At 40.7% G+C, this 27,237-nt stretch overlaps 1 protein-coding gene across 1 annotated transcript in view; it reads right to left on the reverse strand.

Moving 5' to 3' along the window:
• M1ap (meiosis 1 associated protein) overlaps positions 1 to 25,754 on the reverse strand; it is a 74,820-nt gene extending 49,066 nt beyond the window's left edge. Inside the window, exons 1-3 of the mRNA XM_005364692.3 lie at positions 25,515 to 25,754; positions 17,955 to 18,140; positions 2,477 to 2,645 (exon numbers count right to left, since the gene is read on the reverse strand). Of these exons, the coding sequence (XP_005364749.1) occupies positions 2,477 to 2,645; positions 17,955 to 18,140; positions 25,515 to 25,754 (595 nt within the window). The remainder of the gene's footprint in view (positions 1 to 2,476; positions 2,646 to 17,954; positions 18,141 to 25,514) is intronic.
• Between the last annotated feature and the right edge of the window lie 1,483 nt (positions 25,755 to 27,237).

Raw genomic sequence — 27,237 nt, forward strand, 5'->3', positions numbered from 1 at the left:
ACTACATAGTGAGACCCTGTTTCAAAGAACAAAAAACCAAACCAAGCCCAAACAAAATCAACCAAAATGTTCTGATAGGATTTTGATTGGAATCACATTAGCAGGTCAGTTTGGGGAGAACTGAATTCTTTATCGAGTGTTTTATCTACCATCATGTTCAAGTTCTGACTTCTTTAAGGAACACTAATGAAGCTTTAGGCATCCCCAAGAAGTACTATAATATATATCCCTGTTGATATTTCTTTCTTTTTTGAAAAGTATGTATATCTATGTATCTGCGAACATATGCCATATGTATATGGGTTCCTGAAGCAAGAAGAGGGCCTTGGATCCTCTTGAGCTGTATTTAAAGGTGGCTGTAAACTACTCATAGTGAATGACAGGAAACCTGGGTTCTCTGGAAGAGCATTATCTTAGTTCCTGTTCTATGGCTGTGAAGACACCATGACTAAGGCAACTCTTATCAAAGAAAACATTTAATTGGGGCCTTTCTACAGTTTCAGGGGGTTAGTCCATGATCATTATGGTGAGAAGCAGACAGGCACAGCATTGGAGCATAGCTGAGAGCTTTATATGCTGATGCACAGGCAGCAGGCAGAGAGAGAAGGAAGGGAGGGAGGGAAGGGGAGAGAGAGACAGAAAGAAGGAGGGAAGGAGAGAGAGGAGGGAGAGGGAGGGGGAAGGGAGAGAGAGAAAAAGAGAGGAGGAGGAGGAAGAGGGAGGGAGGAAGGGAGAGAGAGAAAGAGAGAGACAGACAGACAGACAGACAGACACTGGACTTGGCATTGGCTTTTGAAACTTCAAAGCCTACTTCTGGTGACACACTTCCTCTAAAAAGGCCACATCTCCTAATCTTATCCAAACAATCCATCATGGGCGACTAAGCTTGCAAGTGTATGAGCCTATGGGGGCCATTTTCATTCACACCACTACAAGCATCATGCACTCCTAACTGCTGAGTTCCCTCTCCAACCTCCAAAATTTATTTTTAAGGAGCAAGAGATCTAGCCCAGTGGTAGAGTGCTTGCCTTGGTGCAAGGGTACTAAGTTTGATTCCCAGCACTGCAGCAAATAGGTAAAACAAGAAGAAAAAAATTAAAAAAAAAACTTTACTTCCGGGATGAACTAGCTCAAGGGGTAAAAAGCACTTGCTATACAAACCCAACAAGCTGAGTTTGATCCCTAGAACATACTGGAAGATGTGGCATGCACCTGTAATCCCAGCATTGCAGGAGGTGCCCACAGAAGAATCATCTGGAAGCTCGTACACCAGTTATCCTGCAGTACACAGAACAGTGGAAACCAGGGGCACCCTGCTTCAAAACCAGGTGGAAAGCTAAAAATGAACATACATGTGTGTAAACAGAATACTAATAACAAATAAGAAATAAAACAATAACACACAAAAAAATCCTTAAAGAAGATAGCAGCATTGCTCCCAATATCTATGGCTCTTCTATGAGGCCAATCTTGGGTGCTAGAATGAGCAGAATTTCCTAGATCCTAAGTTGATTAAAACCATTAGGAATTTGCTGTCGATACAGGGCTGGCTCACATGTAAAGAGAGAAAACAGGGTAAAGACAGCATCCTGGTTTCCCTGTAAGAGTTTGTACCTATTTCTTGGGTAAACACTTTCTCGTTTTCTTTTAAGAGTGAAAGAGGAACAAAAATAGACAAAAAGCAGAAAGGAAGGAGCATGAGAACTATGCAAAAGTTTTATATTATGTTAGATGAAAATAAAAAAATTAGACAAATTCAACCTATATAGCATAAATGTGACAGGGGACAACTGAGGGACAATGTACAAAAATAAAAGTACTGTAATTGGGTTAGGAGAGGCTTCTAAGTTGCAAAGTATTTTGATGGTCATATAATCTTTTTAGTAAAACAATAAATGACTAAGGCTTGAAATTTTATCAGGAAAAGGCATATTAAAAAGCACTACAAAGACTTCTCCTAACCTACCATTAATATCAGTGCACTTCATTTATCTGTGCCAGGCACTGTTCTAAGTGCTTTATGTCACAAAATCTGAAAATTTGGGTCTCTCACTCTCTCTCATTACAGGTAGCCGAAGCTGGCCTCTATGAAGTATGGACTTCTAATTCTACCTGTCTCCATCTCCCAAAAGTTTCAATTACAGGTCTGGGTCATTACACTCTATTTTTCCCTTTAAAAATGATTAGTTTATGTATTTTAATTTTTTGTGTGTAGGGCATTTTACTTATATGTACATCTATGTTCCATGTGCATACCTAGCACCCACTAAGGCCAGAGAGGGCATGGGATCCCCAAAACTGGAGTTATAGACAATTGCAAGCCACCGTGTTGGTGCTGGGAACTAAACCAGAATCCTCCATAAGAGCAAGTGATCTTAAGCACTGAGCTATCTCTCCAGCCCCAAATAAACATTTTTGAGGCAGGAAGAATGCAAGGTCAAGACCAGCATGGGAACAGCAAAAGCTCAATTCTTACCATCATTGCTGGGCTCTTCAACGGGAGATGGTGAGTCTCTATTCTCTTGGGTGTCTTTTGAGATCTCAACCACCTGCAGCCTTCTGACACAAAGTAGGTTTATATCCTTCAACCCTTCCTCCAGTTGTCTGATCACTTCTTTTCCAGGCTCAGAAGTCAGGACAGTAATCTAAAGTGAAATCCATGAAAATAATGAATATGTTTGCTTTTCTTATATCCAGAGTGAGGAACATACAATCTATTCTGGAAGACAACATTTTAAGTCTCTGGTTGTAGCTATTGTGTTTAGTACAAAGAGAGGGATTTAAATATAATTTAAACTTCACTTGATATTAGTCGGCAGGTTAAGAATGGTACAAGTAAAGTTTCACGTGACAGATTCCAATGAAACAGACAGTCATCAGAAATCCTTTCCACTAATCCCAGATAGTGTCTAGATGGTATCCAGACAGCGACCAGAGAGAAGCCATGTGCTCTGGTCTCTCTCTTATTCATCCTGGGTGAAAAACATTAAACACTGGTAGCATTTCCTCTGCTCAAAGTATTTTCTTTCTGAGGAAAGCAGAGGAACAGGGTACTGAGGTTCTCACACCACACAAGCTCTACATTTTAGAGAGCTCATCTTCCAGTGGAGTTTCCATGTTTTCCATTCTCAGATGTGGTGTGGGACAATGGTCTATAGTCTGTCAATTATATTTTAAATAAATGCTGATTGGCCAGTAGCCAGAAAGGAAGGAGAAGCAGGGCAACCAGACAGGAAGTAGAGGTGGGTCAATGAAAACAGGGGAATTCTGGGAAGAAGGAAGTCCTAGTTTGCAGTCCTGACCCAGCCACAGAAGAAGCAAGATTTGACTGCCTCACCGAATAAGGTACTAAGCCACGTGGCTAATATAGACAAGAATAATGGGCTAATATAAGTTATAAGAGTTACTAAGAAGGCCGGGCGGTGGTGGCGCACGCCTTTAATCCCAGCACTTGGGAGGCAGAGGCAGGCGGATCTCTGTGAGTTCGAGACCAGCCTGGTCTACAGAGCTAGTTCCAGGACAGGCTCCAAAACCACAGAGAAACCCTGTCTCGAAAAACCAAAAAAAAAAAAAAAAAAAGAGTTACTAAGAAGCCTGAGCTAATGGGCCAATCAGGTTTTTTTTAAAAAATATTTATTTATTTATTATGTACACAATAGTCTATCTGTATGTTTGTCTGCAGGCCAGAAGAGGGCACCAGACCTCATTACAGATGGTTGTGAGCCACCATGTGGTTGCTGAGAATTGAACTCAGAACCTTTGGAAGAGCAGGTAATGCTCTTAACCACTGAGCCATCTCTCCAGCCCCTGGGCCAATCAGTTTCTAACTAATGTAGACCTCTGTGTGATTTCTTTGGGACTTAACGATTGCAGGAACTGGGCAGGACAGAAAACCAAAAGCCCGACAACAGAATGGTGGAAAACTCAGACAACACCGATGGATTCCCTGTTTTTTTCAATGTGGATCCAGAGAAACGATTTAACTCTAAAATGTACTTTACCCTTGCCCAGTATGTTGGGCATGAAGAAATATTAAGGCATTTGTGTATAATTAGGATCTTTCATGCCATTGAAATGAATGTTTTCAATGATCAGTTTTGCCTTGGATTTTGAGACTCTGGAAGACAATTGTATACACAATTATTTTTTATGTAGATGTTTTTAATTAGCCAAGAGGGATGTAGGTCAAAGCACAATTGCTAGTACTGTTTCTGAATGCTTTACTGTTGTAGAGTAGTTTTTGGTTCACAGTAACCCTGAGAACTAGAGTTACAGATACTTATGAGCCACCATGGAGGTGCTGGGAACCAATACCCAGTCCTCTGGAAGAGCAGCCAAGGCTCTTAACCACTAAGCCATCTTTCCAACTCAAGTTCTTTATATAGTGTGAACATCCATTGACTGTCTGATAAAGGATTTTCTCTGATTTTGTCTTCACTCTGCTGATTCTCTCCCCACTCCCTTTCTCTTGTCTCCTCTCTCTTTCTTTTTGAGACAGGGTTTCTCTGGGTAGCACTGACTGTCCTGGAACTCGCTCTGCAGACCAGGCTGGTCTTGAGCTCACAGAGATTCCCATGCCTCTGCTTCCTGAATGCTGGGATTAAATGGAAGAGCCACCATCACCCTGATTGATTGTTTCTTTTGTGGAGCCAAAGCTTTTAAATTTAATGCAGCCCCTTTATGTATTATTTGTATTATTGCGTGAGCTATTGGAATCCTATTCAGAAAATCTTTGTGTATGCCTCAAATGTTTCTCCTTAATTTTTCTCTTATAGTCTTATTGTTTTAGGTCTTACATAAAGATGTGTGATTTCTTTTGAGTCTATTTTTGTAGAGGGCAAGAGAAAAGGATTTGCTTTAGTTTTCTACACGTGTATATACCAATTTCCCAGCACTGTTTCTCAGAGGGGCTGTCCTTACTACTATGCATGCAATACTTCTGAGTTCTGTGAATATAGGTGTGTATAACCAAGCCAGACAGCCCCGTGGGTGTGTTTTTATTTTAAGTGTCACTTGTTCACTGTGTATATCGAAGAGTTTTTTAAATATTTATTTATTTATTATGTATACAATATTCTGTTTGTGTGTATGCCTGAAGGCCAAAAGAAGGCGCCAGACCTCTTTACAGATGGTTGTGAGGCACCATGTGGTTGCTGGGAATTGAATTCAGGACCTTTGGAAGAGCAGGCAATGCTCTCAACCACTGAGCCATCTCTCCAGCCCTATCAAAGAGTTTTAAATTATTTTATTTTATTATTATTCTTTAGAAACCTGTTTGTTTTCTAATGAGAGATAGAGAGGTGGTGAACCTGATGGGAGAGGAAGTAGAGAAAAGCTGGAAAGAACAGAGGGATGAGAAATTGTAATCAGGATATATTATGTGAGAAAAAATTATTTTCAATAAAAGGGAGAAAAAAATGTATAATTATGTATAGCTATTTAGGTATCCCGTGGCTCTGCTAAGCTGATGCATATAAAACTAGTCATCTCAACAATCCAGCCCTTGCCTATTCCTCCTGTGCTTTGGAAGCTGGTGAATATTGTTCCAGTCTGGCCATTGTAACAAATTTTATGCTCTGAGAACCCTGGTGGGGAATTTTGATCATGGGTCCTCCACTCAGAGCTCACTGGTGACTTTCAGAAGCTAAGCTATGGTGGAAATGATCATTTCTGTAGCTAGGAGGACAATGGTGGGGACACCTGCTTCTGCGATCTTATAGCTCTGTGGTTACTAAATTTCCCGAACCCCATTTTCCTCATCTCACAAGCAATGACTATTGTCACGAGGGTGGTGTCTGGCATGGAAGGCAGTCAACATTTGCAGTTATGCACAGCTTCATGTTTTGTCGCCATCTCCATGTCTTCATCCTTGTTCCCCTCCATCAGAGAGACACCAGAACGCTTCTAACTTCATGTTTTGGACCCTAAGTGTGAGTGTCTGAGCTTCCCTGGCTCAGAAGCTTCCAAACAGCCCACTGTCCCCTCCTGGTTGTCTCTGGACAGAAGCCACTGAGGACAACCACAAAGGAGAACACTTTGTCAGAGTGAGCAGCGGCAGTGTGTCATCTACCTTAAATTAGAATAAATAGAGGAAAAATTACCTAAACTACTAAAGTGCTTTTAGTAGCCCTTTACCTAAATATGCACACCACAAAACAAGACATGAATTCTGTGGGACTCTAGTTCTTATCATGCTGAAGTGAAATCCAATTTAAATTAAATAAAAGCAAATTATAATGTAGTAAAATTTAATAAACAGTATATTTGTATGACAAATGATACCATTTTGCTAAAGTAAAAATGCCATTGTCTATGTTGTGCAGTGTGTTTACAGTACTGTGTCATATACTTGACTGATTTAACTTTATCACCATTCATTTTTATTTATAAAATCTTTGATAATAAAAAAAGAATCATTGTGTTGGTGCTGGGGAGATGGCTTGGCAGTTAAGAGCACTGGCTGTTCTTTCAAGAACTGGGCTCAGTCCACAACCCTCAGCAATTCCAGCTTCAGGGAATTCAGAACCCTCTCTGGCCTTCTGGGCACCAAGCACGCAAGATGTGCACTTATATGTGTGCAGGCAAACCCCATACATATAAAACAAAGTCTGTGTGTGTGTTTCTGAGATAGGGTCTCACTGTATAGCTCTGGCTATCTTAGAACTCATTATATAGAGCAGGCTGGCCTTGAACTCACAGAAATCTGGCTGCCTCTGTCTCCCGAGTGCTAGGATTAAAGGTCTGCGCCACCACACCCCACAATAAATAAATATTTTAAAAAATTGTTAAAAAACAAAAAAGTTAAAACATTAAAAAGAGTTGTCATGTCGTTTGGAATAATGGATTTACCATTGCATAATATTCTTTTTACCCCTGATAACTTTGTGTACCTTGACATTTCTTTGCCTGAAATTAATACAGCTTCTTTTGCTTTGACTGGTGTTTTTCTCTATACACTTGCTTTTAAGCTCTCTATATCTTTCTATTTAATGTGGGCTTCTTATAAAATATAAATTATTTATTTTATTTATTATTGGTGTGTGTGTATGTGTGCACGTGTGTGCGTGCACACACGCACACACATGCACATGTGTCCTGGAGTAAGTATGGAGGTCAGAGGACAACTTTCAGTTGTTTTCTCTTTCTAGGGTCCAGTTCAGGTTTTCAAGTTTGAGCAGCAAGAGCTTTTAGTGGCTAAGAAAATTCTAGTGCGGGTTTCTTGTAGATGAAACATAATCAGGTCTTTCTTTTGATCCATTTTGACTTTCTCTACTTTTTACCTGGGGCTCCTAGGTCACTGACGTTAAGTAACTAGTGACACTGTGGCACTGACCTACACTGTCACCACTGTATGTCTGTCACACGCACCTCTTTTCCTGTTTCACCCCCCTTCCTCCTTTCCTTTCTTCCTCTTTTTTCTCTGCAGGGATAGAACCTGGCCTTTTTACATGCTTGGAAAATGCCCTGCCTTGAGCCACACTGCCATGCTTCTAATGATTTTAGTTAAGCAGCTCCTATGATTTTATTTTCTTTCCAATTTTTAGCAATTGGCTGTACTTTTTTTTTTTAACTTTACAAAGTAGTCATCCAAGAGCTTGTAACATATACTCATGATTAATCCAGGTCCACTCTCAAATAACACTACTGGAAGTATAAGCATGCTATAGAAATAATTTTGAGCCAGGCATGGTGAATCAGAAGTTCAAGACCACCCTCAGCTACACAGCAAGTGTGAGGCCAGCAGGGGCCACGACTCTCAAACATGCAATAATTATCTTAATTTTCCACCCTCTTTTACATCACTGCTGCCACCTTCTCACTGATTTATAAACTTAAGTGTGTATGCACGACCAGCATGCTGTTGCTCTGATTTTGAACAAAATGTTATCTGTTTCATGAGTTAAGACTAAGAGAAATGCCTTCATTTATCTTCATATTTCCTCTTTGATATGTTTTACTTTTCAGGTATAGATACACATTTATAACCTGTATTATTTTCCTTCTCTTTCCCCCCACGAGGATAATTTCTCACAAATTGTAGTTCGGTGAACTCTTTTAATCTAGCTATTTTATTCTCCCCTCTTCTTTTCTTGAATGGTTTTGGAGACGTTGACTAGAACCCTCATGCTCCCACCCCTTTCCCTCCCTGTTAGTTCTCTTCATTCCACAGGACAGTTTGGGTCTACTTTATGACTTTATGTCATATATACATATGATTTTATCTGTTCGTATAAAATCTGGGATCCACAAATGAGAAAATGTGACTTTTGTCCTTCTGGGTCTGACTTAATTCACTTAATTTGATATCTCCTTGTTACATCCATTTTTCTGCAAATGATGCAATTCATTTTTCCTTCTCATTGAAAAAAAATTCCATTGTGCACGTAGACCACATTTCCATCCATTCCTCTGTTGAGAGACATCCAGACTGACTCTATAGCTCAGCTATTATGAATAATGCTACAATAAGCATTGCTGTAGACTATCTGTGGTATATTGCTTATTTGTATGCTTCATGATTTCATTTAGGAATTAGGAGTTTGTGCCTTCTTTGATTTATTACTCCAAGTTCAATGCCCCATACATATGTAACGTGCAATCTATATCATACATTATATAACATTAGTCAGGACTTCTTCCTTGAGAGGATGGGTTTTGAATTCCTCCTTTCCCTGTGACGTCTCCTGTAGCAAACTGACATGCGATGTGTGGGTTAAGGCTCCTGTTCAAGCCTGCAAAGCCAGACCTGTGGGTATGTAGTGTCCTAGTGGACAGTGGAGAGCAAACCACCTTTTGGGCTGAGTTTTGCTTAGTGGCCAGTAGGTGTCAGGATTTCCTCATTTTTTGGTCCCAGGCCTCCGCATGGACTAGAATTTTAGGTAGTTTCCACCCGTTAGTGTTTCATGTGTACTGGAAGATTGAATTTCCCAAGCTTGGCTTATTGCACATTCTTATCACATAAATTGGGTTTCTGGGGTTTTTTTTGGAAGCAGAGAATTTTAAAAATTATTAGGACAAAGTGACAACTTCCAACTTCTTCACATATGAACTGGAAATGAGAAGTTCCACACTATTACTTTTCAAGTCATCTGTTTGCAGCCAGAGGTTACCAAAACTGAGACTATTTTAGCCACTCACAAACATACCCATAGAATATTCACCCATGATTTATTTAAGATTATTTTAAGATTGTCTCAGCCTGGAGCCAGATTAGCATCAATTTTGACATTTGCTAATTCCAAGAAAATTTAGTCAATTTGAGTCAAAATTTGATTAAAGATCAATATTTCTCAGAAAATTGGGAATCAGTCTACCTCAAGGCCCAGCCATACTACTCTTGGGCATATACCCAGATGACCATCCCCCATCCTACCACAAGGATACTGCTTAACTATCTTTATAGCTGCTTCATTCATAATAGCCAGGAACTGGAAACAACCTAGATTTCCCTCAACTGAAGAATGGATAAAGAAAATGTGGTACATTAAACAATGGAGTATTTCCTGGCTGTTGAAAACAATAAAATTTTCAAGCAAATGGATGGAACTAGAAAAAAAAATCATCCTGAATGAGGTAACCCTGAAGACAAGGATGGTACGTACTCACTTATAAATGGACATTAGTTGTTAAGTAAAGAATAATGACACAATCCACAGACCCAGAAAGGCTAAGTAACAAAGAGGGCTCATGTGGGTGGGGGCATGGATCTTCCTGGAAGGGGAAATAGAATAAATTTTGTAGGGGAACAGGGGGCAAGTAGGGATGCGAACAGTAGGGTTCAGGATGGGAGGAGATGACTAGAATTGGGGGGGCATCCAGGGAGGCAATGTAGAAACCAGTGCAGTGGAAACACCCCATAATCTACAAGAGGGACACAGTGAAGTCTCCTAGTGATGGGGATCCAGAGCCTGAACCGGCCATCTTCTATAATCAGACAAGCTCCCCACAGTGGGACTGGGACATAACCCAGCTACAAGACCTTTAGCATACATCACGTCCTGCCTGCAAGACGTGCTGGGGTAATGGTGGTGCAGAACTTACAGGAGTGGCTAACCAATGACTGGTCCAACTTGAAGCCCATGCCATGAGAATCCTACACCTAACACTGCTTGGACAGCAGGATCCAGGAGCAGGATATCCCAGAGACCCAAGGTAGGACCAAATACAACTGGCAAAAGAAGTCAGTGAAATGATTCCTAATGATATTCTGCTATATTCATATTATTAGTGCCTGGCCCAGTTGTCATCAGAGAGGCTTCCTCTGGCAGCTGATAGGGGCAGATGCAGAGACACACAGATAACACCAGGTGAAGCCAGGGGCAGCCTGAAGAAGAGGGGGGAGGAAGGACTGTAGGAGCCAGAGGGGTCAAGAACACCACAAAAAAAAACAACCCACAGAATCAAGTAAACAGGGCTGATAGGGGCTCACAGACACTGAAGAGACAACCAAGCACCCAGTGTGGGTCTGAGATAGGTCCTCTGAATATCTATTATGGAGTGTAGCTTGGTATTCTTGTGGGATCCCTAAGAGAATGAGTAGTAGGTAGCTCTATCCCTTTTGCCTGTATTTGGGACCCTTTTTCTCCCACAGAGTTGCCTCTTCCAGCCTTGATATGAGGGTTTGTGCCTAATTTTGATTGATATCCCTAGGAATCCTGCTTTTTCCTTTCCCTTCTTTTCCTTTCCTTTCTTCTTTCTTTTTCTCTTTCTTTCTTTCTTTCTTTCTTTCTTTCTTTCTTTCTTTCTTTCTTTCTTTCTGGAAATGGAGGAGGGGATATAGTGGGGCAGAGGGGCACTTGGAGGAGTAAAGATAGGGATAACTGTGGTTGGGAAGTGGGGTATGTAAAAAATAAAAATAAAAAAATTAAAAATTTGATAAAAGACAATTGCATTGAAGAGGCTCCTCATGGAGTTTGTTAGCCATTTGGACAAGAAACTACTCTTGCCTGGACTGCTTGATGTTATTTATGCTGTATGAATTGGACACGCAGGATCCACAGAGAAATGACTGCTCAACTTCCTAAAGGTGAGACCGTCCTTCAGGGTTCCTGCTTCATGAAAGAGTCTGCCAGACATTTTACAAGACACAGAAGAAAGCAACTGATAAACTTTGCCATTACAAGGTAGAACAGATCTTCAAATTTCCTGCTTCATAAAGAAGTCTGCCAGATACTGTGGGCCTGTAGGCTGAAGATGGGTGCTCCAATGATATAGAAGAACTTTGGATGACTGTCCAGGCAACAAGATGTCTCTGTCAATTCTAGGGTTTTGGAAGTTGTTTACAATAAACTTCCTTTAACTTAGGTAATATTATATGCTTCTGGGGTCTTTGATGGAGTTGAAGAATAGATAGTTATAATTTCCTTAGTTATGATAAAAGATAATGTAGATATAACTATTGCAACTGTAATTCTTGCTTGATACTTGTTTTCTTTTATGTAATTTTACTATGTTAAAGTTAAAACCTTCCTTTTTGTCTAAACAGAAAATGAAAAATAGTGTGGGAAGTCCTTCTATATATGTATTGCTTTTATTGGTTAACAAATAAAAAAGCTGCTTTTGGCCAATGGCTTAACAGAATATAGCCAGGCTTAGAGAATAGGTGAAGTCAGGGAGAAGGCATGGAGCTGCCAGAGGAGAAAGATGTGAGCCACTAGCTGGAACCTTGCTGGTAGGCCACAAGCCTCATAGTGAAACATAAAATAATAGAAATGGGTTATTTTTTTTTTTTTTGGTTTTTCGAGACAAGGTTTCTCTGTGGCTTTGGAGCCTGTCCTGGAACTAGCTCTGTAGACTAGGCTGGTCTCGAACTCACAGAGATCCGCCTGTCTCTGCCTCCCGAGTGCTGGGATTAAAGGTGTGCGCCACCATTGCCCAGCTCGAAATGGGTTAATTTAAGACATAAGAGCTAACTAGCAATATGCTTAAGTGATTGGCCAAGCAGTGATTTAAATAATATAGTTTCTGTGTGATTATTTTGAGTCAGGGTGGTCAGGAAATGAACTAGTGGTCTCTGTCAACAGAAGATTTTCCCACAGGGGATGTTAAATAGCCCTACTATGTGTCAGTATTTTGTAATTCAGCCATTGGAAATGGTACATAAGCAATTTCCTCAATCTATAGTTTACTATTACATGGACAACATTTTGCTATCTGATTCAAATGTAGATACTTTAGAAAGAATGTTTGAAAAGTAAAGAAAATTTTGCCTTGGTGAGGATTACAAATTGCTCCTGACAAAATTATAAAGAGGAGATTCTATTAATTATTTAACTTATAAAATAGGTTTACAAAAACTAGACCCCAAAAGGTGCAAATTAGGAGAGATCTATTGAAGACTCTTAATAACTTCCAAAGATTGCTAGGAGACATTTCCCACATTACTGGGATAGGTCCTGATGACCTGATTAATTAAAAAAAAAAACAAAAAACCTTAGATGATGACAAGGACTTGAATGGCCCCAGGGATTTACAGATGAAGCTGAGAGCGAATTGACTTTGAAGAGAAATTACAGAAGACACATGTGGGTCATGTGAATCCAAAACTTAACTGCATCTCGTCATATTACCCTCCAAATATTTCCCTACAGGAATTTTAATGCAGAGGGTAGATATTATTTTAGAGTGAATTTTTTTTACCACATAAACTGAGTAAAAAATTAAAAACTTATGTGGAAAAGGTCTCTGAGTCAATTCAAAAAGGAAAACTAAGACCTCGTCAATTAGTGGGAATAGACCCAGCAGAAATTATAGTACCTTTTAATAATGATGAAATTGACAAATTATGGGAAGAAAGTGAACCCTGGCAAAAAGCTTGTAGTAATTTTTTGGGGGGAGAGATTATCAACAACTATCCCAAAAGAAAGAGAATTCAACTTATAAAGAGAACTAGCTGAATCCTTCCTCACTTTGTATGGGACTCACCAATAACTGGAGCCTCCACAATCTATACTGATGCAAATAAATTAGGAAAGGCAAATTACAAATCAGAAAATTTAAGTAAAGTGGATTAAAGCCCTTATGATTCTGTTCAAAATCAGAATTAGATGCTATTCTTGTGGTACGAAGGAATTTTTAAAAATCTCTCAACATAGTTAATGATTCACAATATTCAGAAAGATTTTTTTGCATATTGAAACTGCTGAATTTATATCAGAGGATATAGAATTGATTATATTATTTATTTAGTTACAAGATATAATCAGGAATAGGAATCATTCCCATATACATAATACACATCCGATCCCATACGGGTCTGCCAGGTCCTCTAGCACAAGGTAATGCAGAAATCGATCAATTATTGATTAGAAATGGCTGAAGGCCTCCAAATTTCATTAAAAAAATTATGTCAGGGGGCTGGAAAGGTGGCTCAGAGGTTGAGAGCACTGGCTGTTCTTCCAGATGTCCTGAGTTCAATTCCCAGCAAGCACACGGTGGCTCACAACCATCTATAATGAAATCTGGCACCCTCTTCTGGCCTGCAGGGATACATGCAGGCAGAGCATGTATACATAATAAATAAATAAATCTTTAAAAAAGATCATGTCAAGCCGGGCGATGGTGGCACACGCCTTTAATCCCAGCACTTGGGAGGCAGAGACAGGCGGATCTCTGTGAGTTCGAGACCAGCCTGGTCTACAGAGCTAGTTCCAGGACAGGCTCCAAAGCCACAGAGAAACCCTATCTCGAAAAAAAAAACATGTCAAAAACAAAGGTTTACAAAAAGACTTTTCTATCACATGGCAACAAGCCAAGGAAATTATAAGGAAATGTCCTACTTTTTCTTTATATACCAAACACCAATACCTGGAGGAAGTAATCCAAAGGGTACTAAAAGGAGTAAAATCTGGCAGATGGATGTGTTCCATTTTATAGAATTTGGAAAACCAAAATATGTACACCACACCATTGATACCTATTCAGTTTTTTAATGGGCAACTGCCTTGAGTCGGAAAAGGCTGATTTGGTAATTACACATTTGCTACAAGTTATGGCCATCAAGGGTATACCTGTACAAATAAAGATAGCAATGCCCCAGCACATGTCTATAAGAATATAAAAGTTTTTTGCTTATTATAATATAAAGTATATTACAAGTATACCACACAATCCTACAGGACAGACAGTTATAGACAGATCAAATTGAACTCTAAAGGATATGTTAAATAAACAGAAAGGGATGATAAATACCCCTAGGAATAGACTGAATAATGCTTTATTAACTTTGAATTTTCTAAATGCTAATGAGAAAGGAACAACAGCTACAGAGAGACATTGGACAGTAGGAAGGAAACTACAGAATTAACTCAGTTGATATACATTAAAGATGTGTTGACCTCAGAATGGAAACCAGGACATGTGTTACATTGGGGAAGGGGTTTTGCCTTTGTTTCCACAGGAGAAGAAAAGTTATGGATATTATCAAAATTGATAAATATTTGATTTGAACAAGAGACACCTCTTAATGGGAAGAGATGATAGTTCATCTAACAGCATGGTTCTTTAATCTAAATTAACCTATAAAACTAACAAAGGCTTTTAATTTGATCAAGTATAACTTGTCAAAAGAGAATCTCAACCGAATTAGGATTGGGGAAGGGTTTTGTTTTTGACTTTTCAGGAGAAGAGAGGTATCCAGCTATGGAATTTGAAGACCACCGGACAAATGAGACAAGCAAAGAAAAAGAACAAATCATCCAGAAAAATATGTCTCAAGAAAAAGAGTAATTAGCCTATTGGTATATCACATTTCCAACAGGTTAAAATTTCATAAATCTTCCTAAATGTTTGTTTCTTCTATTCTCTACAGACATATAACGCAAATGGTCTTTCTGTGGTCCCAGTAGAATTAAAGATTAAAGCTGGCTCTGGAATGGCTAAAATAAAAAACACCAATGATAGCCTTTGCTGGAGAGGTTGTGGAGTAAGGGGTACACTCATCCATTGCTGGTGGGGATGCAAACTTGTACAACCACTTTGGAAAGCAGTGTGGTGGTTTCTCAGGAAATTCGGGATCAGCCTACCCCTGGACCCAGCAATACCATTCTTGGGAATATACCCAAGAGAGGCCCTATCATACAACAAAAGTATATGTTCAACTATGTTCATAGCAGCACTGTTCGTAATAGCCAGAACCTGGAAGCAACCTAGATGCCTTTCAATAGAAGAATGGATGAAGAAAGTATGGAATATATACTTATTAGAGTACTACTCAGCAGTAAAAAACAATGACTTCTTGAATTTTGCATGCAAATGGATGGAAACAGAAAACACTATCCTGAGTGAGGTAAGCCAGACCCAGAAAGAGGAACATGGGATGTACTCACTCATAATTGATTTCTAGCCATAAATAAAGGACACTGAGCCTGTAATTTGTGATCCTAGAGAAGCTGAATAAAAAGGTGAACCCAAAGAAAAACATATAGTCATCCCCCTGGATATTAACCTTCATCAAGCGATGAAAGGAGACAGAGACAGAGTCCCACATTGGAGCACCGGACTGAAACCCCAAGGTCCAAATCAGGAGCAGAAGGAGAGAGAGCATGAACAAGGAACTCAGGACTGCGAGGGGTGCACCCACACACTGAGACAATGGGGATGTTCTTTTGGGAACTCACCAAGGCCAGCTGGCCTGGGTCTGAAAAAGCATGGGATAAAACCGGACTCACTGAACATAGCAGACAATGAGGACTGCTGAGAAGTCAAGAACAATGGCACTGGGTTTTGAGCCTACTGCACGTACTGGCTTTGTGGGAGCCTAGGCTGTTTGGATGCTCACCTTACTAGACCTGGATGGAGGTGGGAGGTCCTTGGACTCCCCACAGGGCAGGGAACCCTGACTGCTCTTCGGGCTGATGAGGGAGTTGAATGGGGGAAAGGGGAATGGGAGGCAGTGGGGGGGGAGGCAGAAATCTTAAATAAATGAATAAATAAATAAATAAATAAATAAATAAATAAAGCTGGCTCTGGAGTTGGAGTGTGGCTCTCTCATTCTCTAAACCCAAGCATGCTTATTAAAATCTCTGTCTCATGATGTGACAGAAGAAAAACAAATATTTAAGGACTATTTTATTGCAACTAATCTCATAATCCTTTGGTTTCATATCAACTCTTTAACAGCTTTTCTTAAGGTATTAAATTTATATATATATATATATGTATATATATATATATATATATATAACTTTTTGTCATGGTATTACTGTACTAACTAATTCTAGAAAAAAAAATCATCTACCTTCCTGTACATGGTTTCAGGTTTGAGTTTCTATCAGTCTTTTGCAGTGAACTATGAGCATGTCTAACAGCGACTTCTGTAGTCTCCAAACAGGATGGAGCCTCACAATGACAATTCATCCAGGGCTATGATAACACCGCTAAGCTGAAAAACACCATTTAAGATTGGTTTTGTACTACAAACTGCTCAGAACAATTTCGAGGTGGCTGGCTGAGATGATCCAGCCTCACAGACTGCTCTAACCAGGACTTGAGACAGACCCTACACTTTTCCATTATGCAGAGCCTGGACAACAAACGATACAGCCACTTCTCCCAGGACTTGACAGTTAATTTTTCTGTTCAGGTTCCCCTAAAGATACCTTCATCCCCAGACAGCAGGAAGTAAATTTAAAAATACAACACCCACATTCCCAAAAGGTGGGGTGGTGGGTTTTGGTTGTTTAATGGGTTATGGATATTTAGCACTACTTAGGGGGGTTGGTTACCAGTTGTTATCATGGTCAGGAGAAAAGTTGAACAAAGGAGATTAGATTCAGAGCTCTCGTTTTGACAAACAGGGGGAATATAGATAGGATAGGATAAAAAGGTAGATTATTGAATTTACTTTTAAAGAGTAACTACTAGTTTTATACTGGATTGGATTTTATACAATTTATATATATACAAATTTTTTATATTTGATATTATTATTATTTTGTTAGAACATATTGTACATCACTTCTACTCTAGTTCAAGCTATTGTACCTATTGTACATTTTACAATTGTACATTTAACAATGTAATGTAAATTTCTAGTCTTGAAAATTATTATTACCAGCTGTTTAGGATAATAAGGAAATGCAGGTTAGTAGTTAATCACCTATTATAATTGAACTTGTAGTCACATTAAGTGTGTTTTCAAGGTCAAACAAAGATATATTTTAGATAGATTATCTTCAAACACTTCGGAGATCTACAGAATATGGCATTTAAGATGTTTTAATAACATAGTTGTTTTTTTTGTGTTTTGATAATGAGACATGTCTGCTTCTGGCAGCACCAATCCACTTCAGAGAAGATAATGGACACTGAAGAACTACACAAGGAGTTTACTTTCTTTGTGGCGAAAGTAAGCCATTGGGCAAGAAAGTGCCCTTGCCTTGACTGCTGACAGTATGCTGTCCTTATTGGACAAGCAGGACACAAAAGAAAGTGACTACCAAACACTGTCAGTACTAGAGAGGAATATAAGGTAGGATGAGACAGGAACTTGCTCTCTTTTAGTCTGAAGATTTCATAGAGGTAAGAGCTCTCTAGTGGTTTGGCTGCTGCTTTGCTTTTCTGATTTTCAGGTTGAACCCCAATATCTTTCTCTGGGTTTTTATTATTCATGCTAAACAGTTCCCAGTGCTTGACTGGGCAACTTACAACTGCATATAATTCCAGGTCTGAGTATCCAACACACACATAACACAACACGCAAACACACACACACGTGCATGTGTGTGCACATGCATTTACACATGCACAGAAAAAAAGGATAAACTATTGAGGAGAAAAGAAAAAAAGGACTGAATTCGTTATGGGTTATGGGAAAGGGAAATAATCTTTTACTTGCAGGTAGCTGAACATTTAGCCTTGAAATCACATTAATGCCTATGCAACAAAACAACATAAGGATAATAAATATGAAACACCTACACAGATGGAAATGGGAAAATGGCAGCATCACTTACCTCCAGGGAAGTACTGGGCTGAGTAGCACTGGTGGCCATGTATCTGCTGAACTGTTTGAACTGTTGGAGCCCATCCTCTACAGCCAGTGGCAGTAAGGTATGATGGGGTCTGTAACAACTTTCTACCTGCAGCATGCGCAGCTCTGAGATGCAGGTCTGCAACCTAACGAAGTTCCCTCTCACTTGCTGCAGAGAAAAGGGAATCAAAGACACAAATCTTTAGTAACCCAGTATGTTGGCTAGCTTCTGTCAAATCAACACAGACTTGAGTTACCTGGGAAGAAGAAACCACAATCGAGGAATTGCTTCCCTCAGATTGGTCTATTAACTTGTCTATGTGGCATTTTCTTGATTAACAATTGATGTAGGAGGGCCTAGCCTCCTATGGGCTGTGACAACCCTGGACTGGTAGCTCTGAGTTGTGTAAGAAATTAGGCTGAGAAAGTAAGGGGAGCAAGTCAGTAAGGAGCTTTCCTCCTAAACCAGGGAGTGGTGGTACACCCCTTTAATCCCAGCATTTGGTAGGCAGAGGCTAGTAGATTTCTGAGTTCAAGGCCAGCCTGGTCTACAGAGTGAGTTCCAGGGCTACACAAAGAAACCATGTCTTGAAAAATCAAAACAAAAAGAGCTTTAGATTCCCTGAAGTGAAGTCTGGCAATTGAACTCGGGTTCTCTGAAAAAGCAGTGCGTGCTCTTAACTTGTGAGCCATCTCTCCAACCCCAACACTGTGTTTCATAGCTTTCAGAAAAATCACTGCACCGTGTACTTTATTTTCCCTTTTATATCCGCTTTTCTTGCCACACTAGGGAGACTTGAGCCTGCTGTGGTTTCTATCCTCAGAACTCCATGTTTATCTGATTCCTTCAAATCATCTCTCTAGCAGTATTGATTCCCTGCCTTCTCCCTCTCCTGCTGCTCTCAATACTGTCATCCATGGCGTCTCTCTTAGAACGTACCCTTACCTGCTGCTTGACATGATCAGATGCCAGCTACTGAGCATGACCAAGTAAGCACTACAGGCAGACCAGAGCATTCTGAACCCTAATACCTCATTGTAGACAATGCAACATTTCAATAATTCTTTATAATGGAAAATTTAAAGGAATTAGGAAGAGTTTCATTATAGGGACATTCTTCTGGAATCCTTCTTTGGGAGGGAAGTTAATCATCTGGGTTAGAATTAGTTATATTCATGTCACAATGTCTATAAAAGGAATTCTAATATTTTAATTATGAATTCTGTGTCATTACTCCTTATAAAAGGTTCAGAATTATTTGATGATACTAAAAAATTAAATGTGAGGGATAATCTTGGGTCTGTCCTGGATATGTTCCCCCATTCAGTATTTTTCTGCATTTACATTTTGAGGTGTCCCTGCAGACAGGAAATGTCAGCTATTTTTATTGTGCAGTAAAAATGGAATTAAGAGCCTGTTTTCCTGTAGACTGGATTGTTGGTCCATCCATAATGTTGACATAATGTGGTTGCATCATGCTTGCGATTTTCTTGAGTTTCTAACTAGCATTGAGTTTATTGTTCTCCAGGGAGGAAATTTTGGCTTGTCATCTTTCCTGAGTACCGGTGGGGAGTCCTAAGTTTTTTTTTTTTTTTTTTTTCAGGATTGATTACAGGCAATGAAAAGGCTCTACCTGGCAGGTTTCATGGGGTAGTGGTGGAAGAGAAACAGCAGGTTCCATCCTGGATCTGGCATAGGATGTGGCCAAGGACTCAGGGTGCCCTGGCACAGTCTGTTCTTGGGAGATTTGTGTCCCTTCACCCTGACACCTGCATTCCTAGGTCTCTGAGGCCTACGGCTACACTTTCCTCAAGGGCTTCTGTCAAGACTTCTTTCTGAGAGAAATGGAGAAATGAATACACTTTTCTCTAGCTTGACTCGGTTCTTTTCTACTGCTAGCCTTTCCTCTTTGCTTTCTCCAACCCCAGGTTGATAAGACCACCAAAATGTTTTGTCTGGGGTTCATTCAACAGTGAGCCTGATCTGTGCCAATGTATTCATCTCTCGACCCTTTGGAGAAAAATGGAAAAACTGGGTGTGGATTACTCCCACCTGTAATCCTAGCAGTCAGTGGAATAAATTGGAGGAATTGTCACAACTTTGAAGCCAGCTTGAACCAGATAGCGATCCTCAGGCCAGGCTGGTTGACAGAATAACACCATTGTAAGGTGTTTATTTCATTCATTAAAGAATTAAATAAATTCATTAAAGAATGAAATAAACAGTTACCACCAGCACCACCAACAGCAATCGGAATGGGGGAGCAGGCACTTTGCCCAGGTTACACTCTTGCTACTCGCTTTCAGGAGGCAATTAGCCTCAACCCTTTCCTGTGGTTTTCCTTTGGCACCTGGCAGATCAGCTGTTTCCCAGCTTAGTGAATCACCTGACCACTTCATGGTTTCTACTATAAAACTGCCCGCCTTTCCTAATGGAGGGATTAAGGGATCAACTGATTTAAAAATGGCCACGTACGGGGCTGGAGAGATGGCTCAGTGGTTAAGAGCACTGGCTGCTCTTCCAGAGGTCCTGAGTTCAATTCCCAGCAACCACATGGTGGCTCACAACCATCTGTAATGAGATCTGGCGCCCTCTTCTGGCATACAGACATACATGGAGGCAGAATGTTGTATACATAATAAATAAATAAATAAATAAATAAATAAATAAATAAATAAATAAAATCTTAAAAAAAAAATGGCCCGGCGATGGTGGCGCACGCCTTTAATCCCAGCACTCGGGAGGCAGAGGCAGGCGGATCTCTGTGAGTTCGAGACCAGCCTGGTCTACAAGAGCTAGTTCCAGGACAGGCTCCAAAACCACAGAGAAACCCTGTCTCGAAAAACCAAAAATAAATAAATAAAAATAAAAAAAATAAAAAATAAAATAAAAATGGCCACGTATACTGGGAGTAGCAGGGAGACAAAGACACCTGAAGAAAAATTATCACAGCACTCGATACTGGGAAGTTTTTGTTTGCCTTCCAGATCACTGTCCACTTTTCTCTCCCTGGTTTTGTAGTCTTGGAGGCCAATCTCTAGGGACCAATTCTGTGTGTTTCCTCACACTCCTCCTTCTAAAAAGGCCTGTCCAATGGGAGGCACTAGCTGGGGATTTACCTGTGGGAGCCCCACGTACCAATGCTGTACTTAGGTGAGCTCAGGCTCTCTTCCACAGCAAAATTCCATTGTCAAGGTCCTCGTACCTACTGCAGTGGTCCTGAATAAAATCTATGGGGCTTTAACAAGAGTCACTGTGCTTTCTTTAACAAAGGTCCCAGATTCCACAAGGTAGCTGTCTTGGGTGGCCTGGTTGAGGCCTGATTCTTTTGTTGACTCTGCCTAAACTGCCTTCACTTCTGCAAATATTCTCTTTCTGTATCTCTGAAAATTTTTCAGCTTGGATATGCCATCTGTTCTTGCCTGCAACTTGACTGACTTATATAGCTCCTTAAAGAGCTTCCTTTAAAAGGGAAAACGGGAATTCTCTTTCCTTTCCCATATATAGTTCTTTCTCCTCTAGCTACCTAGGTCTCTTTGAAGCCCCAGAGCCCACTTCTAGACCCAAGAGGATGGCTGGCACCTGCCTGGTTTCCTCTTCTGTGCTGAGGCTTGGAAACTTAAGGGAGTAGACTCATTGTACTACGTGATGAGTACAGTGTCCTGAGGAGTGTGTGTGTGTGTGCACATGCGCGTGCACGCATGTGTGCCCGCGTGTGTGGAGGCCAGAGGTCAACCTCCAGGGTCACACCTCAGATGCTGTCCTAGTTTGCTTTTTGTTGCTGTGATAAACACCACGACCAAAAGCGGCTTGGGGGAGGAAAGGGTTATTTTAATTTATAGTTTATGGTCCAGCACTGAGGGAAGCTGGGACAGGAACTCAGGAACCGAAGTGAAGACCTTGGAGGAGTGCTGCTCACTGACTTGCCCAGCTACCTGACTGGCTTACACAGTCCACCTGCCCAGGAAGGCACTGCCCACAGGAGGTTAGGTCCTCCTACATCAGTTAGCAATCAAGAAAATGCTTCCACATGCCAATCTGAGGGAGGCAATTCCGCAGTTAAGGTTTCTTCTTCCCAGGTGTGTCAAGTTGACAATCAAGATTCGTCATTATAGGAACCATCTCCCTTTTATTTTATCCTGTTAAGCCCGGTCTCCCTGGGAGCCGAGGCATGCTGACTGGGCTGTGCTAGAGCACCAGGGACCCTCCTGTTTCTGCCTCCCCAGCTCTGGGGTAACAAGCACACACCACACCCAGCTTTTTCCTCAAGGCTCAGGATCAAGCTCAGGTCCTCATCCTTGAGCCAGCAGGACCAGCTTTAATTGTGTGTGCTCATGCTCCAAACAGGCCCTTGAACTCAGTCTCAAGCTGGTGCAGGCAAGCTCCTTAACTGTGAACTACCTCCACAGCCTCTTGTCATGTGTTTCTTTTGGGTTACCCAGGCAAGAGGGTGCATCTGGTTCTTGTTGCTTTGCCTGGATGGAACAGTGACTTGTTTCGAATGAATGGAATGTGGAAGAAGCGAACTTTTTGTGGCCAGGACATAAAACATATCCTCTCTCCTCTCTCTCTCTTTCTCTTTCTCTCAACTGCTTGCGGAAGAGCTCAGATGAGAACATGCAAATAACTCTATGTAGAGATCCAGGTGGTGAGGAAACATGAAATTCTTTTTTTTTTTTTTTTTGGTTTTTCGAGACAGGGTTTCTCTGTGGCTTTGGAGCCTGTCCTGGCACTAGCTCTGTAAGACCAGGCTGGTCTCGAACTCACAGAGATCCACCTGCCTCTGCCTCCCGAGTGCTGGGATTAAAGGCGTGCGCCACCATCGCCCGGCTTGGAAACATGAACTTCTAATTTTCATCTGAATATTCTGCTTTAGAACCTGCTCCTCCAGCTCTAGTCAAGCTTCAGAAGACTACAATCATAGCTGCCATATTTAAAACAACCTCATGAGAAACTCCATGCCTAAGCCACCTACCTGAGCTGCTTGTACATTTTTAACTCACAATAATCATGAAACAATAAATGTTTATTATGTTAAGACACCACATTTTCATATAATCTGGCAGAAAAAGTTTATGATCTGAGGAATCAAATTCTACTCAACTTGTAGAAAGTATCAGTTGAACTCCTTAATTAATTTAATTTAATTTTTAAAAGATGTATTTATTTATTATGTATAGTGTTCTGTCTGCATGTATGCCTGCAGGCCAGAAGAGGGCATCAGATCTCATTACAGATGACTATGAGCCACCGTGTGGTTGATGGGAATTGAACTCAGGACCTCTGGAAGAGCAGGCAGTGCTCTTAACCACTGAGCTATCTCTCCAGCATCCCCTTAATTAATTTTTAATGATTTTCTATCCCAATCCAGCTGAAACAACAATGTACAGACAAACTCACTAGACTAATTACTTTGAGAGTTTATATAAAATCCTTCCCTGACTGGGTGGTCTTGGAGACTGAGGTAGTTGGATCTCTGTGAGTTCTACACCAGCCTGGTCTACATGAGCAAGTTCCAGGACAGTCATGGTGGTTACGCAGAGAAACCCTGTCTAAGAAACAAACAACAACAACAACCCCCCACAAAAAAAACCCAAAAGCCTTTCCCTGTAGGATTCATTTTGAGACACAATACCCAGGTTCTATAAACCCAAAGTATAATCAAAGTAATCCAAGTATATTAAATTTTTACAAAGCTGTAACCCAAGAAGCATAAAATATAAAGCTGGCAAGAGGTCAATTGTGTTGGTTAGTGGTTTTTTCCTTCCTTCCTTCCTTCCTTCCTTCCTTCCTTCCTCCTTTTTTTTTTTTTTTTTTTTTTTTGTCAATTTGACAGAAGCTGGGGTAATCTTGGAAGAGGAAGCTCAGTTGAGAAAATGCCTCCGTCAGACTGGCCCGTAGACAAGCCTATAGGACATTTTCCTGATTGACAGTTGACATGGAAGGGCCGACCCATTGTGGATGGTGCCATTCCTAGGCATCTTGGTCCTGACTTGTATAAGAAAGCAGACTGGCAAGCCTTGAGGAACAAATCAGAAAGCAGCACTCCTCTATGGCTTCTCCTTCACTTCCTGCCCTGACTTCCCTTCAGGAAGGACTGTGATCCGAACATGTAAGTCCAAAAAACCTTTTTTCTCTGTGAACAAGAACTCCTGAGAAGAAGCTGTGTCTTCAGAGACTGATTGACTGCTTAGAATTTCAGTACCACATAGAGATTGGAATGTTGCAAGTCCAAAGGCTAATAACCTTATTGTGGACTAGTTCTAGCCCTCTGGAAACCATTCCTTGCGCATCTCTGTGTGGCTATTAACATCTTATGACTAATAGAGTAAAGCCTTTAGTATCTATTAACTTAGCAGACCACTGAGCTTCTACCAATTCAGACTAAGAACGACATTAGATAAACTCTTGGGCCTACAGTAAAGTTTCCCCCACCTGTCTGTAACCGTATTCAGGTAAATCCATCAGTGTATTTTAAACTTGCCTTGATTTATAAATTTTTTTGTCCTATAAAACTTCCTAAAACTGCTTCCACATTGGAACATGTAATTTGGGGTAACTTGAATTTGTGTTCCCTGACTGTGGTCACTCAAAATGGCTTCAGCATAAACTATCTTATTCCCTTTAAGACAAGAACTGTAGTTTTTGCACCGACCCGTCCAAGTTGTTTCTGGTCATGGTGTTTGATCACAGCAGTAGAAAGCAAACCCAAACAGATGTGTATTATTTTCATACCTTATAGTACCGAAAGAGATATTATAGTCCCACTTTGAATGAGGAGCATGAGACATTAATTAAAAAACGAGTGGATTCTAGTTCAGTCTTACACACACAATCAGTAACAAGTCTGTGAAATTCCTTCCTTTGGTTACCTTAAAGACAGAATATATGTCCACTGAATTAGCAGCAAGAGTGACTCAAAGAAGGCTTTTGTAATTTTGAATTATGTTGTGATTTTGAATTCTGTCTAAGACAACAGGAAGACATGAATTTTCTTTGAGGAGGAGAGTAGTTAACTGTGTGGGAGCTTTGTAAAGACAATGGTCCCTGCCTCAGCCACTCCTTCTAGATCCTTAAGTGTTTTACCCGAAGGAATTAAAGTTTCGACCAAGTGTAGCACAGGGAAAATAGTTTTTGTTTTGCAGTTAGGATTTTCTGAGCAGAGAGAATTAGGGCCTTGAGTTTCGCCCCAGGACAAGTTCTGGAGAAACAGAGTGACTGAACAGCCAGACCTCTGAAGAGATTTAGAAACTTCTCTAAGTGTTTACATTTCAAAGAGGGCAAAAGGATCTAGTTGTTTACATTTCAAGGAACTGCAGCTGCCTAGGTCTCTGCTCCCTCCTGGAGGAGAGGGATGGTGTGCAGTCTTTTTCAACCCCCAAATTACCAGCTCAGAGACTTTCCTCTTGCAGCACCCCTCCCCCCAGGATGACTACCGGTTCAAGTGGGCTGACTAGAAACGAAGGACCAATGTGGTTTTCACTGTGGTGATAACAACTGCCGGCTCTGCTGTCGGGGTACCATGAGTACAGACAGACTTACCACAAACGGGAGGACACACTCATGTTGGTTTTGTACTGTGTATAAGCTGAACAGAGACATGCGGCTGGGGCCCATCAAATTGCAAGCGATGGAGAAGAAGTTCTGTAAGGCCTCACAGAGGTTGGGGCAGATGTGGGCCCAGGAGGGTGCAGCGACGTGCACAATGAGCAGCCTCGGGGGTTGGGGACTTATCTTCGTGGTAGGAGCGGTCCCTCTACTACCAGTTCTCCTTCGATTCATGGCAGCCACACCAGTGCGGAACTGTAGCCACCACTTGAATAACTGATATTTCTAAACCTACAGGAAAAGAAAAAGAAACGACTGGCTTTCATAAAACTGGATCACTCTAATGTGTAAATGGATCACATTTTAAAAAATCCATTCTTTGGTTGAGGGGCATCTAGGTTGTTTCCAGGTTCTGGCTATTACAAATAATGCTGCTATGAACATAGTTGAACAAATGTCTTTCAGTAGGCTGCCTTTTTGTCTTATTGATTCGTGTCCTTTGCTTTACAGAAGCTTCTCAGTTTCAGGAGGTCCCATTTGTTTATTGTTGCTCTCAGTGTCTGTGCTACTAGCGTTATATTTAGGAAGTGGTCTCCTGTGCCCATGCATTGAAGGCTACTTCCCACTTTCTTTTCTATCAGGTTCAGTGTGGTTGGATTTATAATGAAGTCTTTAATCCACTTGTGCATGGGGATAGATATGGATCTATTTTCATTCTTCTACATTCAAATCAAAACAACTCTGAGATACCATCTTACACCAGTCAGAATGGCTAAGATCAAAAACACCAGTTATATATGAACTGCTAAGCTCAGGATCATACAGATGACCCTACTTGAACTCTATGGGACACTAAACAAAACAAAAACTAGTAAACATGGGAAAGAGGAAGGAAATAAGAGAAGACGATAGGGTGGAGAGTAACCAGAATGCATTATACACATATATAAAATTGTCAAAAAACATTTTTTGTTAATAAAAAGGAGAAAAGTAAGATAATTTTTATTCGTGAACTTAGATATAAAAGTCCCAAACAAGAGAGGAATATTAAAGCTAGGAGCATGTGAAAAGAATAACTCATCATGGACTGGAGAGATGGTTCAGCAGTAAAGAGCACTTGTTGCTCATCCAGAGGACGCAGCTTCATTCCCAGCACCTATGATAGCCCATAACTGTGTGAACACCAGTCCCTGGGGATCTGCATCCTCTGTAGGCCTTTTCAAGCACCAGACACACTCATGTGGTGCACAGACACACATGCAGGCATAACCTTATACACATGACATAAAAATAACATATTATAACCAAATTGGGTTTATTTCAGAAGCATAATGTTAGTTAGGAATGATAGCTTACACACACCTCTAACCTCAGCATTTGGAAGGCTGGGGCAGGAGGATTGCTTCTAGTTTGAGGCTGACTTGGGTTACCGAGTAAGAAAAACTAGTGTTGAAAGAAAGAAACCAGAGAACCTAATGATGTGGGATGTCCCTTTGTATGCTGTGAATATATTTCATTATAGCTGGTTAATAAAAAAGTTACTTTGGCCTATGGCAGGGCAGAATGTAGTTAGGTGGGAAATCCCAACAGACCCAGGGAAAAAGAAGGCAGATTCGAGGGAGACACCAGCAGCCACCAGAGAAGCAAGACGTGAGGTAACAAGCCAAGGGCCTTGTGGTAAAATATAAACTAATATAAATGGGTTAATTTAAGATGG

The sequence above is a fragment of the Microtus ochrogaster genome (genome assembly GCF_000317375.1).
Source record: "Microtus ochrogaster isolate Prairie Vole_2 chromosome 14 unlocalized genomic scaffold, MicOch1.0 chr14_random_3, whole genome shotgun sequence".
NCBI classification, from domain to species: Eukaryota; Metazoa; Chordata; class Mammalia; order Rodentia; family Cricetidae; genus Microtus; species Microtus ochrogaster.